Here is a 25,741-nt window from a genome sequence, read left to right as displayed (position 1 = left end):
TGGTGCATTTACTAATATACTATTAAAGGGGTGTCCATTAATCACGTGAGGTTTTTTGGTGAAGGGGGGAGGGTTGACAAAAAATCACGACAAAAAATCACGTGGGGGAGGGAGAAGTATAGTAAGATATCACGTGTATTTATTTTTGAACTATTTTTTAAAAAAAATCAAACATTTTCAAAAAAAATCAAAAATTTTACAGATTTATCACATAACTAAAAATACACGTGATGTTTGGTGGGGGAGGGGGGGTAATTTTGAATATCACCATGTATCACCAAGGGAGGGGGGTCCAAAAATCCTTAAAAACTCGCTCACGTGATTAATGGACGCCTTCTAATACCTGATCAAAATGCATTCATTTTTCATTTACTTATGAATTAAGTTTTTTTATCTTTTTAGATTAAATTGAAATCTACTATTTATTAAAAGAAAACATGTAATAATTATTATGATTATTGTTGAGTCAAAAATAAAGATGTAGTAGTAAGCTTTATTTTGTTGATTGAGAACAGAATTAAGTTAAATGAAAAAAATATTTTTACATGTTAACAACATATGTCGATCAAGAAATCCGTTTATAAGAAGTAGACATAGTTTATATAATGTTTGTAGAAAAACTAACTTAAAGCATGTAACCTCGTATTGAAAAAAATTGTGAGAAACAAATAATAATTATAATCTCTATTATAAGAAAAATTTCCAATTTATTTGCAAAATTGCAAAAATGCAAAACTCCAAGAACTTTATCATATACAAAAAACGAGCTTTTATTATATTAAGTGCACTGCTAGTACGGGGCTATACAGAAAATATTGATTTCGAGATCTTTTTGTTCAAACAAATTATTTTAAAATCACTCTAAAAAATTTGAATATTTCTCCATTTTCACTTTTGAGAACCTGATATCAAGCAGTTGTTATATTAGTTTTTACCATAATTTGTATCTATAATAATAACGATCCAAAGGAAATAAATCACAACAGTTTCTGGAATATGTACATAGTAGTTCATAAAAAATGTGTATCATAAAAAAAGTTTATAAAAAATATGTCAATATTTTATAGAAATATTATTTTTAATATTCATTATATTTTTCTTATATATTAATACTCAAAGTTATAATTTCGATTTGTATATTTAGAATTCATTGTAAAAATTGAAATTTTAGGAGATATTTGGATAAATATTCTCTTTCAAGATTTTCCGTATGGTAAGTTATATTAATGGTCCAAAAATCGAAAATGAAAATTATTTCATATCTTCACGTTTTGAAGGTGTCTGAACATTTTGGCATATGTAAAAAAATTGATGTGTTTGTGTATGTGTGTGTGGATACAATTTTTCGTCCACGTTTTCGGGCGCACGGATCAACCGATTTGAATGGTTCAAAAATATTCGATTTCTATTGATAGGGAGATGTGATGGCTAGTTTTTGGAAAAGGCAGATCCAGCCGTTTCGGAAATACGGAGCAAAGAGTGCAGAAAATAGAACTCGAGTATTTGACATAACGGAGCATCCGATTTGAATGATCCAGAAAACCTTCAATTCGTAATGACGGCGAGAAGTGGTGATTAGTTTTTAGCAAAGACAGGTCCAGCCGTTTTGGAGATACCGAGCTAAATGTGCAAAAGATTGCAGTTTTTCAGAGAACAAAGCATCCGATTTGAATGATTCAAAAAACTTTCTGTTTGTGTTTACAATACATTTGCTTTTGAAGAATTTTTTTTAATTCTAATTTTTTTTTTCAAAAAAATTTTTTTTCGAATATCGAAAACAATTCTAATTTTAACACTGGCTAAAGTTCTAAAGTTCACTGATAAATAAATAATATTAATTATTAATGATACTTTAAATAAATAATTTTTATTTTGCAATTCAGTTTATATCATTCTTATAAATATTAGACAATATTACAGTATTTATTATAATCTATTTAAAAACATTTAATATATTTCTCGAATATTTAGTTACGGTACGGGAAGTTCCAGCAATTTGCTTTAAGGCACGATGCCATATACCACTAGTTTATTTGGATTATTTTAAATATTAGAGAAAACTTTAGGTGGTAATCGATAAAATCAATCAGTTTATAATCTCACTGTTTTGACGTTCCAATACAATTATTTATACAATTCACAATATGTGTACCCCGAATTTCACAAACAATATATCGGAACGTGATTCACTGGTATTCGTTTTAGCAGAGACTAATCAGGAATATGTGACAATCTAACCTTGTTTGAAATTAGACCAGACTTTATTTGTTTTCGAAATTTGAAGCCGACAATGTAACCCAGTTGAATGTCTATTGCTAATTATTTAAATTGTTCACACATGTTTTACATATCTTATGCAGTATTTGTTAGACAAATCGTTGATTAATTAATAAATAATGTCTTTTGTTAATGCTTGCAGAACCATTACTTTTTTTATTTATTTGATATAATTCGTACATACTATATCTCAGTCAGACAATTGTTCTGGTATGAGAGATCACAGCAATTATAACAAAAATGAATCTAAATTTTATGTAAAAGACTTACATTAAGACATTTATATATAAATTATATATTATACCAAACCATGGTTATAGCAAAATTTGTTCTCGTTCTTGTTTTTAAAATCAAATATATGAAAACAATTATCACAAGGCTATCAATACTTTTTGTACATTAATCATACATTGTGTTCTCAAGTTTTGCCATTGTTTTCTTTATTTACCATGTTAAGAAGTGAAATTAAAAATGAAGTTTTTTTACCTACTCATTTTTAAAAACATTCACCTATGAGACTCTATTTCCATCATATGAGGAGTTCTGCTGGAACTTCTCCTTTTAGAGAGTTTAGATGGCAACCCAACGGTTAAAATAATGGTGATCATATATTATTTAATTAGATTTTTGAATACAAATTCCAAAGTAAAACCATTTAAGTTAACATTTAAGTTAACATGAACAACTATCATGCAAATTATTCTGGAATAATCGTTTATATTGTAAATTTTGCTTTACTTACATATTACATCTGTACTTTTTTATTGCATATTTCAATTTTCTAAATAAGTTACTTGCAAATCTATCACTCAAGTGTTATATGCGAAATTCTTTGTACTTCATTGATATGAAACTTTATCTGATTTTTTTATTCATTTTTGCACAGCACCTAAATATTGTAAAAACATATTTTGTTCTACATTTTTAAGAATATAGAAGGCAAATTGTTTTCAAGTAAAAATAACCCTTACCAGACATTGCTGCACCCAATAAAGAGTCACCAGTATTAGATTTTCTAATAGTTTTGATTGCTGGTAAAAAATATGTATTTCCCAATACAAATAAATCTTTACTGCTTTATAATAGGTTGCTCACAATTATTCAAAGCAAACGTCGAAATGCCCATATTTTTTCACCCAAATATATATCTTTTTCAATCACAACCTGTAATATTTTTATAATTTATTGCCATAGTTTTTCTTTCGCGTTTTTCCTAATTTTTTACACTTACCAACAGCATTAAAATGATTTGCAATACTTTATACTTACTTTACAAATTGCTTTAATCTTATCTCGCGAGGCAAATGTGATAACATGGACAAATAAAAAAAAAGTATTTGTTCTTAGAAACTTATGTTGCAAGTGCACTTTTACTTGAGAAATAATCAAGCATTAATAAAATAATAACACAGATATATTTTTATTTTTTTATGTTTTTACAATTTTAAGTTTCTTTATCTCATTATCAAAAAAAAAACGAGCCCACCCATCAAAAATTTGGTTCCGACGCCGCTGGGTATTTGTATGGTACAGAATTTTATGAATGAATATCTATGTCATACATAGATTTTAATTTTGAATGTAGTAAATTAAAAATAATGAATCAAAACTATAGTGGGGCGCATGGCATCGTGCCTTAAGGCAAATTGCTGGAATTTCCCGTACCAAAAATTATTTTATTTACTTTTTTGAAAAAAAAAGACTTTTTGAAGAAAAGTTTATTTTGAAATATTTTGGACATTCTGAACCTTTTTTCAAAGCAATCGTACTGCTTTAACTGCATAGAGACGAAATATCGAAGCGCGTAAGCGCCGCGTCGCCGTTTAACGGATAAACATTGGTACGGAACCCATAGGAATGTAAACAAAATTTATACTTATTGTTAAAATCTCTATAAAATATCTGATAATTTGATGTGCATATGTCTAATGATCATTTTTGACCGCCAAATGGCATTTTTTTTTTACTAAATCTCCGAAACCGCTAGACCTGCCTTCATGAAAATTTGATCAGTTCTTTATCTTGTTAGTACAAGTAAAATGTTTTTTGAATTATTCAAATCGAACGCTACGTTCTCTTAAAAACTGAGTTACCGTTTTTGGCACTTTTTGACCCATATATTCGGAACTGCTAGGCTTGCCTTCGCCAAAAATTCATCAGCACGTCTTCTTATCAATAAGAATCAAATGTTTTTTGAATTATTCAAATCCCTTTTTCCGTGTTCCCGAAATCGTCGACGAAAATTTGTATCCGCACACACACACACACGCAGATATACACACACACATACACGCACATACACACACACATACACACACACACATACATCCATTTTTTCTAAGGTATGCCAAATTGTTCAGAAGGTTTTGAAACGTAAAGATATATAAAAATTTTCATTTTCGATTTTTTTGCGATTACTATAACTTGCCCTACGGGAAGTTATTAATTTAATTTTGAAAGTAGTATAATGAAAATAATAAATCGAAAATGCTTGAAATTAAATAATATATTATGAAATTCAAAATGAACTATATATTTATGACAAGGATCAGCTTGGATAAATAAATTTGAATGTATTTTTTCATTTTTTATTAGAATGCTTCCAAGCATTTATAAAATAAAATCTTACAGAATAGCTTTTTACTCTATCATTTTGAAATATTTGCCTATAACTATTTATTTCTATTTCAGTACACATGAAAAGATATACCAACTCATGACCGATGCTTAATAAAAATAGAAAATGACTGAAAAGCCAGCAAAACCCATCAAAATAACCGCCGTAGGCGATGGTTATATTGGAAAAACTTGTTTATTAATTACCTACACAAAGGGAGTTTTCCCTGAAGAATATGTACCCACAGTGTAAGTATTGTGAAAATGCATATTGACCATTTCTATTAGCATATGATAACTGTAATTTATTACAAATAGTATAATTCTGATTTTAACTAATTGATATTTATTCTAAGGGATTGCTTAATTATTGCTAATCGTTGTGAATATTTCAGATTTGATAATTATTCTGGCAATATAACCGTTGATGGACGTGATCATGGGATGACTCTTTGGGATACTGCGGGCCAGGAAGACTATGAAAGACTTAGGCCACTTTCTTATCCCAACGTAACTATTTTTTGAAAATTTTAATTTAAACAGATATATTTTTAAATGACAAATTAGTAAAAAGTAATATGATGTGATAATTACTATTTATTAATGTAAATAATCTTCATTAGATATCGGATTATTAAAAAAATCATTTTTTCTAGATTTATAATTGATCACTTCTTTGAAATATTAAGAATTAAAATGTTATTAAATATAATATATTATATTTATTTATTTATTATATTTAACTATAGTTAAGGGCTTTGAGCTGGCGTTTGTTGGTTTACCTTTGGTCAAAAATCGGTTCAAAACATATAACGATGATTATAAACCATAAACAATTAGAATTTTTAAAGTTTTCCAAATTATGTTTTTTAACGTATTAATTAATCAAGTTATCTCCGGAATTTATATTAAATTACTGTAATAATCACATAGTGCTACTTTGTTCATTCTGCACAAATTCTAATTGTTTAATTAATTACTACAAATTTTTAACTTCCCGTAGGGTAAGTTTTAGTAATCGCAAAAAAATCGAGAATGAAAATTTTTATATATCTTTACGTTTCAAAAGTTTCTTAATATTTTGGCATACCTTAGAAAAAATGGATGTATGTGTGTTTGTGTGCGTGCGGATACAAATTTTCGTCGACGATTTCGGAAACACCGATCCACCGATTTCAATAATTCAAAAAGCATTCGATTCGTATTGTTAAGGAGATGTGCTGATTAGTTTTTGGCGAAGACAGGTCTAGCCGTTTCGAAGATACGGGGCAAAAAGTGCCAAAAACGGTAACTGAGTTTTTAAGAGAACGGAGAGTCCGATTTGAATAATTCAAAAAACATTATACTTGTATTGACAAGATAAAGTACTGAATAAATTTTTGGGAAGGCAGGTCCAGCGGTTATGGACTCTGAATAAGTTAAAAAAATGTCATTTGACGGTCAAAAATATTTATTGGACATATATACATCAAATTATCAGATATTTTTCAGAGATTTGGCTTCTTATCAAGATTTTTAATTACGGTAGGGGAAGTTTCAGCAATTTGCCTTAAGGCACGATGCCATGCACCCCAATAGTTTTAATATATATTGAAGTAAGCTTACCATATTATTATAATAATAATTGCGAATCATAACCATATGTATGATTGATATTTATGATGATATTATTATTAATTATTATTATTAACTAGCGATTATTATTATTATTGATTAATTAGAATTCATATATTGTTAGCGAGGTAACACTATAGTTCTATATAAATTCTATATAATTAATGATAAAATAATATTATTATAATCTATAATACAAATTATATTTTCACAGACGGATTGCTTTCTATTATGCTATTCAATTGGAAGTCGTGATAGTTTTGAGAATGTTCATACAAAATGGTATCCAGAAATCAGGCATTTCTCACCTAGAGTACCTATCGTATTAGTTGGTAAGTTAAAAACAAATCCAATTTTTGTTTCTCTATTAAATATTCTGAATTTTTTCATAACATTTTTGCTTTAACCTGAAATCTTTTATAGAAGCCCTATTTAAAAATTTTGCATCATAATAATTTAAATAACCATTGTTGAGTAATACTTTTCATTGATAACATTAATTTTATAGAAAGAAAATATTATGGAAATATTTAATTTAATAAGTTTATACAATACCATCAAGTGAATCATAATAAATTGTTTTTCACAGCGACCAAAATTGATCTTCGAACGTCGGACGCTGGTGCTGGGGAAGTAAAACCCGGAACTAAACCTGGTGGTTTAGTATCACACCAGGAAGGTAAAAAAATGCGAAATAAAATTCGGGCCCACGCATTAGTTGAATGCTCGGCAATGGAGAAAACTAATTTGGACGCAGTATTTGAGGAAGCAGTGCGAGCTGCAGCCCAACCAGTGGCTAAACGGAGAGTAAACTGCAAATTGTTGTGATTTGAGAATGATATATTATAAATTTTAGCATTTCTTTTATACGTGTCGATGAACATTTTTTACTTTCTACTTAATTTCTATGTTTAAGGTGCACAACTAGTGTAAGCGCCTAAAAAAGGTGATTTTTGGGAATTTATATTAAAAAAATTACTTTATCTAGCATTTCAAAATTTTAGGAATATATTTATACATGTTTTGAAAATACGTAGTAAAATTTTTGAAGAAAAAAATTAGATATTTTTTAAGTTATCGTCGATCTCCAACGGCGCGACAAAAAAAGGCCCTTCAATGCTGCAGTGATTCCGGCCTTCTATACGTGGTTGAAATTTAAAAAAAAAATTCTCGTTAAACTAGATAATATTGTCTGTTGACAAAATGACAGCATTTTTTTTAAAAAAAGTCGAATTTTACCCAAATTTGGTCGTTTTTGGACTGCCTAAATTCGATTTTTGATCCAATCAAAAAATCGATAGTTTATTTTACGAAGAACTATATGTTGAACATGTAAAAAAAATTGATAGTGATCGGATTATTTGTTTTTGAGTAATCGCTGCAGCAAATTCGGAACATGCTGTTTCGAGAAAAACGCGTTTAAAGAATAAAGGATCGTTATACTATACTATATATAAATGTAGCTGTAACTCAAAAACTATTTAAGATATCGATTTAAAATTTTGGTATGTTATTTTTAAAGGTATAACCATATTGAAATATGAAAAAATTGAAAATTCGATTTTTTGAAAATTTCACACTAGTTGTGCCCCTTAATGCTGCATTATTCTGCAGACTTTTAATACCAAATAATTTAAATTTAAGAAATTTAATCGGCCACATCGTAATCTTATACCCGCTTATTTTTATCGACTGTTTCGTCACTTTATATTTAATAAGTAGAAAAACATTGATAATTTAAGATAAACATTGATTGATAAGATTTTAAATATTAATTCTTTTATTTATCAATTATTTTTTTATATTATTCATTGGTCAATATTTCTAGCATGAATTATTTCTTTTATAGTATAAATAAAATTGATATACTGCCGAAAACTTAATAAAATCATCTAGAAATGCGCTATTTTGAAATGAGTTTTAATAATTAAGCTGAGTTTAGACTATTATCATTAGGCTGTCCTATTTTCATTTTCATGTATTATTTTTTTATCTTATTGTTAGTACTAATTACAAATCCGATGAATATTATTTAATATGATTATCAATAAATAATTTAATTACATTTAATGGTTGTATCAGATGCTTGATATTATATTTAATGGTAGGAATGGCTGAAAGATTTCACTTGTACAAATGAAATAAATTTTATTTAATTCAGAATTTATTTGTTGCTCAATACTTTACATCATGTCCATTTTATTTTTATTGCATTTTAACGCAAAAGTAGATTAAATTGCGTTCATTTCATTAACAATTATTATATGATTAATTCAATAATTATAATTTATTTATTTTAAAATTTACAAGTAATAATTTGAAATACCTTTTCCAGAGTATACTAAACACCACCAATATTTTATCATTTAAAAATGACTTTTATAGTCTGCCTGATACAAAACGAAAGAACCGTATATATTTATCAAAGATATCTGTTAAATGCTGATAACGTATCTAAAGCATGTAATTGATCATAATTCTATTTTTCAAAATTTATTACATGGTCCGAAATAAATTCTGTATTCATTTGATATGTAGTATTTTGTCTTTCTACATACTGACATGTCAATGTTACTGAACAAAAAGTTCTATGGGTAACATTTTCACAATTACTGATCTAAGTAATTGCATGAGAATACATTACCATTACAAATGGCAGAAGAACGAAAGAAATCTATAAGAGTTACTGCAGTTGGAGACGGCGTTATTGGGAAGACCTGCTTACTGATAACTTACACTAAAGGAGTTTTTCCTTGTGAATATATACCTACAGTGTGAGTAAAATCTGAATATTAACAATGACTTTCGTTGTTATAAGTTTTTCATTTATATATTGATTTTAGTTTTGAAAATTACACAGCTAACATATTAGTAGATGGATGCACACACATTTTGAACGTTTGGGATACATCAGGTCAGGAGGATTATGATAGGTTGCGGCCACTTTCTTATCCAAATGTAAGAATATACAATATTTTTTATTTTCTCTTAATATTAATTAATAATCTATTAAAATTTTCCTAGATTATGGCAAATGATAAATGATAAAGATAGTTAAATTCATATCTATCGATATTACTTACATTTTTCTTATATGTATATATATATATATATATATATATATATACAGGACCGGTCCTACCTTGAATGCGATGCATGCAAAAAATGCGGGCGCACGCCTTAGGGGTCGCCAAAACGAGATTCGGAAATGAAATTTTTAATATAGTTTTTTTTTCAAGAAACATATAATTTCTTTGTATTTTTCACTAATATTTGAGCAATAGTTAAGATTCAATTTTGGATATTTTAAATAAGGAAAAATCAAAATAAAATAATCCAACATAAAGCACCATGATTTGTTTAATAGAATAAATCGCATAAAATCTCCTAAATAAATAAAATTTTAAAAAAATATTATTTCAAGCAATAATAAACATTCTGAAATGTTTGGATGTCCTAAAAAGTTTAGATTAAAAATAAGAATTTAGAAGTAGTTTGGTAGTGATTATGAAGAATTCGCGTATCGCCACGATATTCTAAATAAATTTAAAATCAAAGGGCTTTTATATTATATATCTAATTTTTTGTGTACTAAATCCACAGTTATTAAAAAGTATTTAAAAAAATAACGTAAATATTCTTATAATTTTAACCATAAAATGTTAAAACAGATAAAATAATGAGGGGATGGTGGCGCTAGAAGAAAAATTGCATATTCATATATATATTTATATATATATATTATATATATATATATATATATTTATGTATATGTATATATAAACATTATTGATATGACCAGTGGCGGCGCTAGACCATTCGTGGGCGTCGGCGAAATTCGTTTGCGAGGCCCCCCTTTTTTGCTAGTTGCAAGTTGCTAGTGGTACATGGCATCGTGCCTAAAGGCAAATTGCTGAAACTTTTCGTGCCGTAATTTAAATTTTTGAAAAGCTTTGAAAAAATTTGAAAAGTGAAAGAAATTGACTTTTTTTAATTTGAAATATTTTGTTGAAAATTTCGAACTTTTTTTCAAAGCAATCACGTTGCGTTACCTGCTTAGAGACAAAATATCGAAGCGCGTAAACGCCGCGTTGCAGTCTAACATAACTCACTATTAATTAAAATCTTTATAAAATATCTGATAATTTGATGTGCATATGCCAAATGGCTTTTGTTGTGCTTTTCTACTGGATTTCCAAAACCGCTAGACCTGCCTTCCTAAATATGTAATCAGTTTGGCACTTTTTGTCCCGTATCTTCAAAACGGCTTATCCTGCCTTTGTTAAAACCTAATCAGCACGTCTTCTTACCTTCAACACATGTCAAATGTTTTCTGAATTTTTCAAATTGGTTGACCCATGTTTCGTCGCGAAATCGTCGACGAAAATTTGCCAAAATGTTCAGAAATCTTTGAAGATATATAAAAATTTTTTTTTAGATTTTTTTGCGATTACTATAACTGTATATGAGATTTATTTTTAATCAGATAAATACACCAATTGAAATAGACAAAAATTACACAAGTTAAAACAAACTCTTCGGCAAAAATGGTTTGTTCTCCAGCTATTAGAAAAGCACTAAAATTAAATAATTATCGCGAAAAAGTTTCCTTTTGCCCAACCATTTGATTAGCAAATTTTATGTTTTTTCGATCATTATGAATAAAAAATGGTTGGAAATCACCGACTTAATAACTAATTAGATAAAATTTTGCAATCTGCAAGTGATTAATTAGATTTAAAAAATCTATGTTCATACTAATTTTAGTGCACAAATCCGAACATAGTAGGTAGACATGGTCTAAAAGCTCGTCCCATTATTCTAAAATTTAATGACTTTTTATAATTAATCATTTATCGTAGTTCCATAAAATTTATGTTAGATGATACTAACAAGTTTTTTTTGAAAAAATATTTTTACAATAAATTACGAAGAAACTGTGCGGTCGATCTTGACGAAAAACAATTCAGCACGATCGCCAACTGAAAACTTTCGATCAGTTTTTGAATTTTTAAAATTGGTTCAAAAATGTGAAAATGTCGTTTTTTAAGACGCTTTAATTTTTTGTCGACGACATCAGAGCGGATCAACCGATTTAAAGGATTTAAAAAAACATTCGATTCGTGTTGATAAATTGTCAAAGGCAAATTTAGCGGTTTCGGAGATACAAAAAAAGTTTAAAAGGTTATCAATTTTATTTGAAATTACTGATCATCCCGATAGAATGTTTAAAAAAATATATTGCTTGTGTTGACGGTGTGAAACAATGATTAGTTTCAAATTAACAGTTTTTGTTATTATCTCATTGTTATTTCTCATTGATCAATTTTTATTGATCATTGATTACTTTTATTCCTCGAATATTTAATTACTGTTTCGATACGTTAAGATTCCCACTCGTATGTATTTCCAAAAAGAACGATGATTTACATAGTGCTCACATAAGAAATACACAAATATAAACAACCAGAGAATTAGCTTGCGCGAAGTTATTTAGATTTAATAATCTATAGTGTTGACAGACGATGTTAGATAATGTCCATAAAAGATAAAAGAGTAAAATGATAGTGCCTGTAAACCACTAATCACCTTCTTTACTCGCACATCCGTATGAAAATTAACTAAATTTTAAATAATTAAAATTTTTCCGGGGCCTCTTGCGAAACCCCCCCAGGCGCGAGGCCGTCGGCGGCCGCCGACACCGCCGACGCCTAGCGCCGCTACTGGATATGACAATCAGTATTACAAAATTACAGACTGATTGTTTCCTGCTGTGTTACTCAATTAGTAGTCGCGATAGTTTCGACCATGTGCATTCAAAATGGTATCCAGAAATTCGGCATTATTCACCAAAAGCACCAATAATCTTAATCGGTAGGTGAAAGAGTTTTATGTATACTCCCACCAGTTAAATTAACGCTTGTATTTCTTGCAGCAACTAAAATCGATTTGAGAAATTCTAACTCCCATGGTTTGGTGACATTTGAAGAAGGTCAAGCAATGCACAAAAAGATCCGATCAAGTGATTTTGTAGAATGTTCAGCACTTGAATATACAAATGTGGATATTGTTTTCATAAAGGCAGTTCGAGCTGTGTTGCAAAAGGAAAATGCCGCACGAAAATTAAAATGTAATGTATTATAATTTATAACTACGTGATATTGTGATTTTTATATGTGGAATTATAACGTCATTAAACGGTGTAAAAAAAATTGTTATTTTTTAAATGTTGTATTTTAAACTTTATAATAAAATAATTGGTAGTTAAACTCAAACTAGATTTAGGGAAGAAGTAGTGTGAGCGTTTTTCCTATTTCCATTTTACACCGCAGTTCCCGAGATGGGCTTATTTTCAATTAGAATATATGTTATAAAATACCAAGCTAAAGCCATGGACAATCATTTTTCTCAAGTTAAAATCATGGGCCGCTTTTTTAAAGACACAATTTACTCAAATTGAAAATATCAAGTTAAAACTATTCATGGTTTCTTTAAATTCATTTTACTCAATTTGAAAATGATATCAAATTAAAACGACGGATTTTTTTTTAAATACATTTAAACTTACACTCTTATTTTAAATGTAAATAATTCATGATAATTATTTAGGATAAATTTTTATTCTTATGTGCTTATATTTTAGAAAAATGCCTTAAATCCTGGGTCTTTCATATAGGAGAGGAAATTTGATAGACAACGAATTGGAGAAAGTCTTTTTGAAGAAAAGGACTATATTATCATGATTTCAGAAGGTGTACCACCGCAAAACAACGAAATCTTTGTTTGCAATATCGTAATTTTATCATAAAAATTGATGTTTTTTCACGCTTTTCAAAATGTTTGGACTGATTCCAAAAGATTTTAAAACACTGATTTCAAAAATGCTATCCCTTTTTGGATAAATTCACGTACACCCCGCGAAAAATCGAAGTCTTTGGTTGCAAAGTCTTTTTTTTTTTCAAAAATCGAGTGTTTTTTCGCGATTTTCAAAATGTTTTGATTGGTTTTGATAGATTTGGAATCGATGAATTTAAAAATGTTATCCGTTTTTAGATAAATCTGCATACCTAAGAAAAAAATGGAAAACTTTGGTTGCAAAATCAAAATTTTACTAATGAAATAAACATTTTTTTCGCGATTTTTAAAATGTTTTGGCCGATTATGATAGTTTTCGAGGCGCTGATTCCGAATATGAAATCAGTTTTTGGAAGAAAAAAAAATTCTGCCCCTGTTACCAATTTGAAGTTTGAAAAATTGCCAACTTTGAAGATGATTTTAACTATGAAGACGGTGATAAATTTATAATTTTTTTGCTTTGGTATAAAGATTGTACTTTAGTCTACACAATGCATTCATTAAAATTATCAATTTCATTCATTAAGGGCCTTAAAATTGCATTTGAAAGTCACGATTTTGGCCAATTTTGGCTGCCCCTGATAGACCGGTTTTTTAAGGAAAAAATAATAAGATTTTTAATTTACACCAAAGTAGGTTTGGTTTACTGCTAACCAGGCGTGAATATAAATTTATTAAAAATTATCTTCCTCCTACTATTTCTTATCTTTTATACATATTTATATATATATATATATATATATACATGCGTATTTATATATATATATATATATATATATATACTTATTTATATATATGCATATATATTATGTCGATTTTTGTAATACTGACACTCAATAAATTTAATTATTTATCAATATATCTTATTTATTTACACAGTTGGAAAATTATTGAATTCAATTTTTTTTTATATAAATGAGGTTCGAACTGGCGAACCTCGAATTGTTATTCTGGCCTAAACCGTAGCTTTACGACCTCGGCCATTCGCGCATTTGGCATACAACATTTTTAGGAAACTTATATCTTTCAGTTTGAAAATAACACTTTATATTTTTACAAAAGACTACGGTTTTGTGAAACCAATTGGCCGAGATCGTTAAGACCAATTGACCACTACGGTTGCTCAGCGTGTCTCGGTTCGATTCCAGAAGAGGCACAAAAAATGGAATGTGTAGTTTTTCATAGTTAACAAATATTAGTTCAAAATATTAAATTCAGGTGTCGCATTTCGACCTTGACACTTAGTATATTTCTGAAAAACAAAAAACTCAAGTTTCGCACTTGACTGTAAGAGAAATACATAAAGAGAAAAAAAAAAAAAGGTAGAAGCACTGGGGAAAGAGAGGGGTAGAGGCAGATGATGAATAAGAGAGATGTGTATGATACATATTTTTTTCAAATTCAATATTAATACAATATGAGGATAAAAATAACTATTATCATCAATAACTCAAATAGCCGAGTGGTTTAAGTGACCGCATACTCGGTGAAGTCGCTCTGGAGGCACAAGGTGAGACGGATCGAGTCCAACTGCAGGCAACGACGACCAACTCTGAAGCAGAAAAAATGGAGCAGTGCTGGTGGCTGGCTGTTGGCAGGCGCGGTGGGTCCTGAAACGAGCACACAAAGTGATGGTCAACCTGAGGTTCATGATGCGACAGGTCACACGCAGAGGGACACATTGCGGAAGATCCATGCCAAACCCGAAAATCTACCCAAGAACGACAACACGCGAAAAAAACAACACAAAAAAGGAAAAAAAATGTAAAAAAAAAAGCGAAAAAAGAGGAAAAAAAACGAAAAATGAGGAGGAGGAGGGAGAAGGGAAGGTGGAGGACCTTAAAAAAAACCCCTTAAGTCCCAGATGAATTTTTCTCTTTTCTGTTCAGCGTTGAAACTTTTTTATGTTTTTTAGTGTTCCCTCTCACCAATTCCCAAAGCCAACACTCGAATGAAATCAAGTCCACGTTGAAATTTTCACAACGAGAAAAAATTACTGGGACTTAGTTAAAATTTTTAACTCTGCCCCAATAAAATTTTCTCGTCATGAAATTTTCAATGTGGGTCTCATTCATTCAAATGTTGGCTTCGGGATGATATAGCATGCATACATAACTCGTCTTTCATAATCGAAAAGGTTTCAGTAAATATTGCGTTGATAAAATTAATCGAAAGGATTATTTAATTAAAAGTTGGATTGATGTTAATAAAATCGAAGAAGTTTCAGAAAATTTTGACTTTAAAATAATTATTCGAAAGAATTATTTAATTAACAGATCATATGATGTTAATCAAATCCAAGAAATTATCTTAATCGAATCAAAATTGTTGAACATGTGAAACCTTTACAATTATTCAAGACAAAAACAATTTTAGTTGATTTGAATTCAACAAAACTTTAAAAATAAAAGCTAAAAAATTATAGACTGAAAACTTTAAAAATTATTTATATATTTATTTATTTTAAATTTTTTTAGAATTCAAATAAAAACAAAGACTTTAAATAATGAATGAAATAATGTACTTGTGATTAAAATTAAATTTTGTTTTATTCAAATCAACTCTTTAAAACTTTAATCAAGCCACATCAACTCAAATAATAAAATCTCTTTGACAGAACAAAATTATAAATATCAAAAAAATATATTTTAAAAAAGTAGCCAAAGCAATTATGAAATAAATAGTTAAAAAAAAATTCAAAACAAAGTTATTCGAACATTGTACTTATATAAAAATCTATTGAGTTAATGCAGTATTGAGTAAAGTCTAATTATATATGGCAAAACAAATAATCAGCATGTTGAGCAATTCTTAATTCAATTCTCAACATATTAATTAATCGAACCATCACCGATTGCATGTCTTGATCAAAATTGACTTTAGAAATAAAAGAATAAAAATCTATATTTAGCAATGTAGCAATATAATTAAATAAATTTGAAACAAAATTACAATGAGTCTTTAAAAGTTGCATTTAATCAATAACTATTAGGAAAGTCATAATTGAGTCTTAAATATTTTGATCAAAGCCATCAATCGTGTTGTCATTAATAAGAATGAACATGCAGTCAATATCACTACAGAGAAAACGCATGATTCTTGGTACTAGAACTGTAATTCTAAAATTCCTTACCACAGAATAACACAAAGCCTTGTAAAATAATTTTTTTTGTAAATTTAAAAATAATAAAAGAAATTTATAGAATTTTCTTTATAGAATAATAAAAACCTTTGCCATGTGAAATATATTTGTTGTTGAAATGTTATCTGATAGACAGATTCTTCACAACTAGAGTTCTACCTGAAATACCATTAATTTAGGAATTGTACAAGGAGGGATGCCAGGGCCCCTTCTGTATATCCCATACACGAATGATATTCAGACAAAACATTCGTTGAAGATAGAGTTGTCATTAGAGTAGCAAATTAACAACAATATATCTCAGCACTCGAAAAGTGGCTCAACAAATAAATGATACGAAATCAAGTCACGTTACTTTTACAAGAAGAACTCGAAGAAACATTTCCTTTCAATTTATTATTTATGCAAGTATAATGAAGATAAATTAATGTCAATCAATGTATATGAGAAGTAAAAACTATTGTATTATATTAATTTAAAAATGTATAAAAATAACTTGCTAGAACAACAAAAATGAATCAATAAGTTTTCTCCATAGTGAATTGTATAAAATCATTTTTATGCTTATAGAATATCACTTGCAAATTTAACAATTAAACTAGTCAGGTGTATGGCATCGTGCCTTAAGGCAAATTGCTAGAACTGTCCGTACCGTAACGAAATGATCGAGGAATATTAAATGTTTTAAAATAGATTATGATAAATATTGTAACATTGTCGAATATTTATAAGAATTATATAAACTAAATTGGAAAGTTGAAATTATTTGTTTAAAGTATATTAGAACAGAATTAAAATAATAAATAACAAAAATTTTTTTTTTCAAAATCAATTATTTTGTTAAAACAATCAGAAAGTTTTTGGAATCATTCAAATCGGACGCTTAGTTCTCTCAAAAACTGCCATTTTTTGCACATTTAACACTGTATCTCCGAAACCGCTGGACCTGCCTTTGCCAAATCACCCCTTCTCCCCGTCATTACGAATTGAATGTTTTTGGGATCATTCAAATCGGTTGATCTGTGCGCCCTCACACACACACACACACACATCCATTTTTTCTGAGATATGCCAAAATGTTCAGAAACCTTCAAAACGTTGAGAAATGTAAAAATTTTCAATTTCGATTTTTGGCCCGTTACAATAACTTACCCTACAGGAAGTTAACAAAGTGCGTCTAATATCAGATAGGTATCACAAACCTGCAAGTGATATTCAGCATTTTTGCACATATGTCTGCTAAAGTAGGAATTGAGATAAATAAAGAGTAAATTGTATTTTATTCGTTTTTAGAATTGCAAATGAAATGATAAAATATAGTTAAGCATAATATCATGCCAAATATAAACCTTTATTAAATAAATTTACTAATATATAAACTGTAATATAAATAGAAATAGAAAAAAGAAATAAATTTAAGCTTTAGACATGAGCGTCGGTATCAATAATATACATCTATACAATTGTTTTAAATAAATAAATAAACATTTAGCAGATACATATGCAAAAGTATTAATGATGCACATATCATCAAATATTCACTGAAATACATACAGGCTGTTTTAATTACAAATACAAGAAATTATTTGTTATATGTTTTAGAACATTATCAGTGCATTATTTGTTGTACAACGAATTCCTGTTTATGATTTCAGAAAAGTATTCATTGACATGTTGTGTATAAAGTTTGCTTGGACTCACATTGACGAGAATTAATTCCAAATCTCCTCCTCAAAATAAATCCTCTGAAGCATCTGCTGGAAGCCCCAAAGCTGAACATTTGTGAACCACTACACCACACTACTTTGATCACAGTCTTTATACACTTAATTTATAATTTGCAAATGTCCAAGTGGAGTCTTCGTGACTCAACACACGACACGACGAAAAGAAACGAACATATTAGAGAATTTTTTGAATGAATTGGCGACCTAAAATTTGACAGATACATTACAGAAGTACTTGCAGCCTTCCGAATCTCAAATACACACATCTATACATATTTGACAATTGCAATATAAATATAAAGGATACATCGGAAGCTGTAAATAAAGTATTTGAATATAAAAAAAATAAGTATTAAAAATGTTGAAAGAGATAATTTAAGGCTGAAGAACATCGTCACATATCTGCACTAAAAACATATCATCACAAACGAGTTTTATCTCAAATTGATATGCATATAATATAAATGATAATAATATAAAGGATACATCGGAAGCTGTAAATAAAGTATTTGATTATAAAAATAATAAGTATTAAAAATGTTGAAAGAGATAAGTTAAGGCTGAAGAACATCGTCACATATCTGCTCTAAAAACATATCATCACAAACGAGTTTTATCTCAAATTGATATGCATAATTAGTAGAACAATATAATGCATCAATTAATGATAACTAACGAGGAAATTAATTAAAAACAAAAATTAATTAATTTGCACGCGTCTGTCAAATTTGGTCAAATTCACTATAAAAATGGCCGCCATCAAAGAGGATCCGCCATGAAGAACTGAACGAATGTGACAATGTCGAAAGCGCGAAATTCAAATTTCAAAACTAAAAATTACTAAATTCGCTTAATATTCTTTGTTTTTAAAGATGACCATGATCAATAATTATGTTTTTATCATGACCAATAGCAAAAATTGGAAGATATTATCAAAATATTGCTTAATTTGCTTTTAAATTTTGATTGCAGTTGTATAGTAATTATTATTAGTGAATAAAAAGATGCAAAAACATTTTATCAATTTAATATTAAAATACTGATAGAATTTAAAATACACCTAAATACATCTATGTTGTAACAGTAAGAGAGGATTGAATAAAATTTAACTGAATTAATTTTCTATATATTTAAACTTTAATTTATTGAATTTTACTCAATTAGAAAATATCAAATTAAAACCATGGACTGATATCAAGTTAAAACCGTGAATCCAAATCCATTAATATATATAAACAGATCCAGTAATATATATAATTTAGTATAATGATGAGTACTGTAAAGCTCTAACATTTTCTAGTTGAAATTGTGAAAGAACTTATGTATTATTTATGTAAAAGATTTAATGTTATAGGAACAATGTTATTTTCTTTATCTCCTTCTATCAATTCATATATCTTACAATAAACATTCACTTTTCTATGAAATTCGAACTGCGTTCTGCGTTATAAGAAATAAGAAAGGATTTCTTGGCTATGGTATAAATACCTAATAAATGTTTTGTTATGGAAATGGAAGCTAACTGTCAAAATTGTCTGTCAAATTCATACTGATGTACGAAATTAATATCAATATGAATCAAATAATATCGCAAAATTATGCTTGATCCACGATACATACCATTGATAGTACACTCATAGAAAGCAACAGAAAAAATTACATAGGAATGCGGTATTTCAAGAATGTAGTCACCGTTATTATGGCATATGACATTATCGTTTCACATTATTAAACAAGTGTTACCACACCGTAGGTTATTGTGTTTCATTCTTAATTAAGTTTTTTGTTTATTGTGACTGACAAAATGGAAAATTCTTTAAATCACATGTTAGATGGTCAAGCAATTGATCCAGAAATTGCTAAGTGTTGCGACTTTACTTTAGCGGAGCAAAACGCAGCTGCTGAGGCTCAAGGAGTGGCTCCTAGTGCGCCCTCGGACTACGTACCAAAGTTAGGTGACACTGTCACATACATTGTGGCATGTGTTTTAGTGAATGATAAAAATGAAGTCCTAATGATGCAGGAGGCAAAGCAATCATGTGCTGGTAAATGGTATCTGCCAGCAGGCAGAATGGAAAAGGGTGAACTGATTATCGAAGCAGCAGTCAGGGAAACTTTAGAAGAAACAGGAATGCATTGTGATGTTAAAACACTTATAACAATTGAGTGTGCCGGAGGTTCTTGGTTTCGATTTGCTTTCACAGGCAAAGTAACAGGTGGGGAACTAAAGGTTCCCGCAAAAGCAGATCAAGAGTCATTGCAAGCAAAATGGATTTTAAATATTGACGAACTATCATTACGAAGTAAAGATATTATGCATCTAATAGATAGGGGTCGTGCCTATCATGAAGCCAAGTTATTGAAAAATGTGTTTTGGCACACAGATACATTGCCAAGCAAACTGGAACATAATAAAAATCTATTGAGATTAGTGATTATAATTAAAAAACGAGCTACAAATCGCGTAAATGTTTTATTAAGTGAGAAAACAATGTTGCATTTTCCAACAACAGAAATACATCCAGCAAGAAATGTCCATTCAACACTGAGACGCTTCATGGTTGAAATTTTTGGTGCTGAATTACCGCAACACAGACCTCATGGATTAATATCTGTGGAGCACAATCCATTTGATTCAAAAAATGATGGCTTTTGTATGACACTTTTGGTGACATTCAGATCTCCTTTGGAAGAAGTTCCAATAATAGGAAAATGTATATGGCATGAAGTATCAAAAGAACTTGGAGATAAATTATTAAAACGAGTATCATCTAAAAACGCATCAGTGTTATTACATGTTATTCGCTAGTGTTTGTCTTCGGCATAAAGAGTTCATTGCTATTACTTTACTTGTACATATAATGAAATAAGCAAGATGAACCAATGAACTAAATGGTAGTGGTAGCTTGATAAGAAAACTAATAATAAATAATATTGTATAAATATTATATATATACCTATTAATCCACTATAGTATTTATAACATTAAATAATTGAAAAATTGACACATAATTGTGAGAAAACTTATGCAGATTTTATATAATATATTTTATACAAATTATTAAGTAGGTATTCTACTATAAATCATGATCATAATCATATGCCTGGCTATTGATAATAGCTTGATTTACAATTAGATAATGTATTTAATGTACATATTTATTAGAAAATTATTTTATATTAAATTATTTATATATATTTTTATAAATGGTATATTTTGATAATAAAGTTATATTAAATCAAACATGAAATGAACTATTGCATATATTTTGTTCTTGTATGTATTGACTGAATGAATGGTTGATAAGCAAATGTCTTCATGTATTCTGTGACAGAGCTGTAGACTTTTGTTGCGTAATTTATTTATCTTAGTGGTATCATTTAAAAATAAAATTAGGTTAGTGATGTTTTTACGTAAGTATATATTAATAAATTATACCATCATAAATTAATTTTAATTTATTTAAAATAATGTCGATCACCATAACCACACTTTTCATGCTAATACCTATGTTTCTGTCAAATAAAAAGGGATATTGAGGTTCAGTAATAGTGATACAAGCTTTGTCTGTGATTTAATTAGTTATTCAAAAGTGAAATAACATTAGTGTCGGCTTCAAATTTTATTTTAAATGTTACGTCCCTAAATGTCAAAAGTCACATTGGAATAGAATTAAATAGCCATAGGCTAGTTAAAATTAAATGAGTATATCTCAATCTTTTCATTGCCACGAGTTTGCAACCAGAGTTTCTCAATCATTTTTAAAGAAGAGCATAATATTAAACGGTACAAAACGCTTTTAAATACTGAATAAAGCAAAATAATTTATTTATTTGGACCAGAAAATAATAAATCTTGTTCATGGTTGATTTGGAGATAGTCATTATTTTCATTGACGCGATAAACACAATAACGTTTAAACAAATATTTATTGAGACCTCAAGTAGCTGTTATATAAAACTTAGATAAATATGAAATAATAGTATTTTAATAATCGTTTTTTATCCGCAGGGTTCTGATTCCAAATATCATATAAAATATAAGTTTATCTATTTCAATGAATAATACTTTTAAAAATCAGAGTCGTATCCTATAGATAAATTAATTTTCAGTTCTGGTTTATGAATAGAATTGAAAAACATTACTGAAGTGAATTACAAAAAAATGTTTATATAAATATGAATTGGAATTTGAATTAAAATCCTTGAATATTTATACTTTATACTTTGATATAACTAAGTATATATAGTACATATATATATAATATAATATATATATATATATATATATAAGAGTGGTCCTAATAGGGATGTTTGAATTCCTATAAGGGGTTCAAATGCTCCAAATTGATAAAAAATTCAATAGTCTTTTTTATTTTTAGCTCTTTTTTATATTTCTTTAGAAAGTCCGCACTCCAACTAAAGTTTTTTTTATAGTATTATTATATTAAAGACCACCCTAATATATATATATATAATATATATATATATTATATATATATTAATATGTGTGTGTTGTATTGTAATGAATTAGTTACAATATTGCAATATAGTTAATCCATAGATTCAATGTACAAAATACTGCCCAAAATAGGCCATTCACTGGTTTCATTTTTTTTGCTTACGTATTTTCTATTTCATCCAGGACTGCATCTCGAAATTTTTCTGGTGGTTTTTGCTACCTTTTATGAAAATCCATATACAAAGCACCATGCCCCATAAAAAAATGTTATCAGTTTCTCTTGCTCGTTTCTCTCAAGACTTGTTCATATTGATTTTCATTCTATAGTCTTTCCAATTTGACGATTCCAGTTATATTTTGTAATTCTGTTTCGATTTAATAATAATACCATGAAATCATGGTAACTACTAACTATATACTTCTTCCAATTGAGAAATCTTCAGCACTTTCGATTATCTTTTTCAGCAATCTCCACCATCCTCTACTTAAGGTGGTATTCTAGTGTAGAAATTCGAAAAATCATTTTTATTTATTTCATATTTTCAAAGTTTAATTATCTAAGAGTATGGGTACGAGAAAGTTTTTTGATAATTTGAATTATTTTCGGAGATATAGGCATTTTACTGACTCAAACTCCATACTGGTTGGCTTTACGCAAAAATTTAAATGCGTTTTCTCAGAACAGACTTTTTCAGTACTGTTGACACGATTTCTCGAGTTTAATCGACCGATTCACGTGAAAAGTTCAGAGAGTCTGTTTATAAACCTATCTATAGCCAGAACTAGGATTATCCCCAAACTCAAAAAATTCGAGAAACTCAAAAAAACAGTAAAAAAAACACTTTTTTTTCAAACAGTCGCCAATTTGTAAAAAAAATTTATTTACTCATCGGTAGTTCGGGCGATTGCGACATCATTGTATATTACATTTTTTTAAATTTTTTGAATTTTCGATAGCTAGGAGGGCTGAAATTATGTGAAGACTGAGGTGCCAATTTTTTGAGACCACCCACTTAATCAGCTGCCAGTTTTCCAATTTTTAACTTTTTTATTTTTTAATTTTTATTTTGTATTTTATTAATATTAATAAACAAGTGGTAAAAAATGGATAGTAAAATTGCTTTCTTTTACGACACTTTAAAAATGACCTAAAATTCATCGCTCTACACTAGAAGATCCCCTTAAATAAATTTGAACATTTAGTTATAATCACTCTCCATATTCAGTTCTACTATTCCTCAATTAGATCTCAAGTTCAGTTTTGATATAATAAAGTAATGTTTATGTTTGAATTTGATTTTAGATATAATGAATGAAAAATGTCTCGAGTGGTACGAATTTTGAGAGCTGGTCGTATGAGCTATGCCAAATCTTTACGTCTTCAACGTCTTGTAGCTGCATCCCACGTTGGAACTTGATCTTAACAGAACATCCTCCGGTTTATACTATTGGCATAAGAACAAATGCTTATCCAGAATATGAAGAAAGAAGATTAAAGGCATTAGGCGCGGATTATCACAGGACGAACAGAGGCGGACTAGTCACATTTCACGGCCCTGGCCAATTAATAGCATATCCAATCATAGATCTGAAGTTAGTAAATAAATAAATATTGCCCTGGGGCAGGTCCGTGTGCTGGACTCCAGCACAATGGCGGATCCAGTTCTTGCGCTAGAGTGGGGGTCACAATTAAATTATGTATAAAACATATATTCGCAATACGATTACAAAATCCTTAGATTTTAAGAGACTTTGACTCTAAGTTACATATTGAATTTATAGAATATGTTTGGTAACAAAATACATAAAATAATCGTTATGAAGTGATTTTATTGCTGAATTAGTGTTCTATCTAAATCTTAAGACAAGCTCAGGGGGGGGGGGCATGACCCCCGTAACCCATACCCTGGATCCGCCACTGCTCCAACACTACTAGTATTAATATAAATATATGACTGAATGCTTGATAATTGATAATTTCAAATCTTGCGCTAGTTAATGATAAATTAAAGAATTAACAAACAAAATATTCTGTTAATATTTTAGAAATTTGTCCCAAGTGTACGATGGTATGTTCAAAGTTTGGAGGAAGTAGTAATCAAAATGTGTTTGATATATGGAGTCAAAGCCGAACGATGCAAAGATACAGGAGTCTGGTGTGGAAATGATAAAATTTGTGCAATTGGCGTACATGCCAGTCGGTAAGTTGTAATTAAATTTGTCAAATATGTTCAAAAAGTTATTTTTATTATGTTATATTGGGGTAACCAATATCTATTATTATTTGTTTATGAATTTATGAATTATGCTTTCAGTTACAAAACATCTCATGGACTGGCCCTTAATTGTGATTCCGATTTAAATTGGTTTTCACACATAGTTCCTTGCGGTTTGCCTGGAAAGGGCGTCACATCCCTAACTAGGCAACTAGATCATCCTATCACTGTTGATGAGGTGACACCAACATTTTTGAAATGTTTTGCACAGGTAATAATAAATACATTGATTTAAATTATAAAATTTAATGCTCTACTTTAAATAAATAATGTTACAATTGATAGATAGTGTAATATTATACTATTATTTATTATTTATTAGGTGTTTGTATGCGAATTGAAAGAAATGGATCCAGAAGAAGTGCATAGCTTATTGAGAGCTTCTGACGAGGATATAATAAGTAATGAAAAAATAAGAAATGTAGAACCTTGATTATTTATATTTTCATTTGAGATGGATACTCTTTACATATTAAAATGCATTTATTTGTAATATAGTTACTTACTGACATTATGAATATATATTGTCAGGTATGAGAATGAAAAAATAATTTGATAGTATTCATATTACTCATTTTTTACATGTATGTGAAATGTCTCAGTGATTTAATAAGAATTATTTAAAATATATTGATTGTTGATCTGAAAATCTTGTTATCATTTAGAAGATGTTTATAATGCTTTGTTATGTTTTTTTAAATTATTGGTACGTCATATTAAGAACTTCATAAGGATTTTGATCTTATGAATGTCCGATCAGCATCAGACGTCT

At 28.7% G+C, this 25,741-nt stretch overlaps 4 protein-coding genes and 1 pseudogene across 4 annotated transcripts in view; all 5 read left to right on the top strand.

Annotated features, from left to right (window-relative positions):
- Nucleotides 1-7,521, top strand: part of LOC113371681 (ras-like GTP-binding protein RhoL) — a 15,754-nt gene extending 8,233 nt beyond the window's left edge. Inside the window, exons 2-5 of the mRNA XM_026612330.1 lie at nt 4,969-5,142; nt 5,289-5,403; nt 6,722-6,839; nt 7,097-7,521. Coding sequence (XP_026468115.1) covers nt 5,021-5,142; nt 5,289-5,403; nt 6,722-6,839; nt 7,097-7,335 — 594 coding nt within the window. The 5' untranslated portion in view covers nt 4,969-5,020 and the 3' untranslated portion in view covers nt 7,336-7,521. The remainder of the gene's footprint in view (nt 1-4,968; nt 5,143-5,288; nt 5,404-6,721; nt 6,840-7,096) is intronic.
- A 1,551-nt stretch (nt 7,522-9,072) lies between these two features.
- LOC113370890 (ras-like GTP-binding protein RhoL) lies at nt 9,073-14,976 on the top strand. Its single transcript, XM_026611567.1, has 5 exons — nt 9,073-9,281; nt 9,351-9,465; nt 12,264-12,381; nt 12,443-12,642; nt 14,821-14,976. Exons 1-5 carry the CDS (start codon nt 9,160-9,162, stop codon nt 14,974-14,976), a joined length of 711 nt encoding a protein of 236 aa, XP_026467352.1. The 5' UTR covers nt 9,073-9,159.
- Nucleotides 14,977-19,847: 4,871 nt separating this feature from the next.
- LOC113370466 (8-oxo-dGDP phosphatase NUDT18-like) lies at nt 19,848-21,127 on the top strand. The gene has a single exon (XM_026611133.1). It carries the CDS (start codon nt 20,036-20,038, stop codon nt 21,038-21,040), a length of 1,005 nt encoding a protein of 334 aa, XP_026466918.1. The 5' UTR covers nt 19,848-20,035; the 3' UTR covers nt 21,041-21,127.
- A 2,885-nt stretch (nt 21,128-24,012) lies between these two features.
- Nucleotides 24,013-25,402, top strand: LOC113370889 (annotated as a pseudogene).
- A 149-nt stretch (nt 25,403-25,551) lies between these two features.
- The window catches only part of LOC113370888 (ras-like GTP-binding protein RhoL), a 2,542-nt gene continuing 2,352 nt past the window's right edge, over nt 25,552-25,741 (top strand). Inside the window, exon 1 of the mRNA XM_026611566.1 lies at nt 25,552-25,570. Coding sequence (XP_026467351.1) covers nt 25,552-25,570 — 19 coding nt within the window. The remainder of the gene's footprint in view (nt 25,571-25,741) is intronic.

The sequence above is a fragment of the Ctenocephalides felis genome, unplaced genomic scaffold, assembly GCF_003426905.1.
Source record: "Ctenocephalides felis isolate EL2017-DRISC unplaced genomic scaffold, ASM342690v1 CF-g0.4_SCAFFOLD_01492, whole genome shotgun sequence".
Classification (NCBI taxonomy): Eukaryota; Metazoa; Arthropoda; class Insecta; order Siphonaptera; family Pulicidae; genus Ctenocephalides; species Ctenocephalides felis.
The sequence above is the reverse complement of the archived record's forward strand: the minus strand, read 5'-3'. Positions and strand labels throughout refer to the sequence as shown.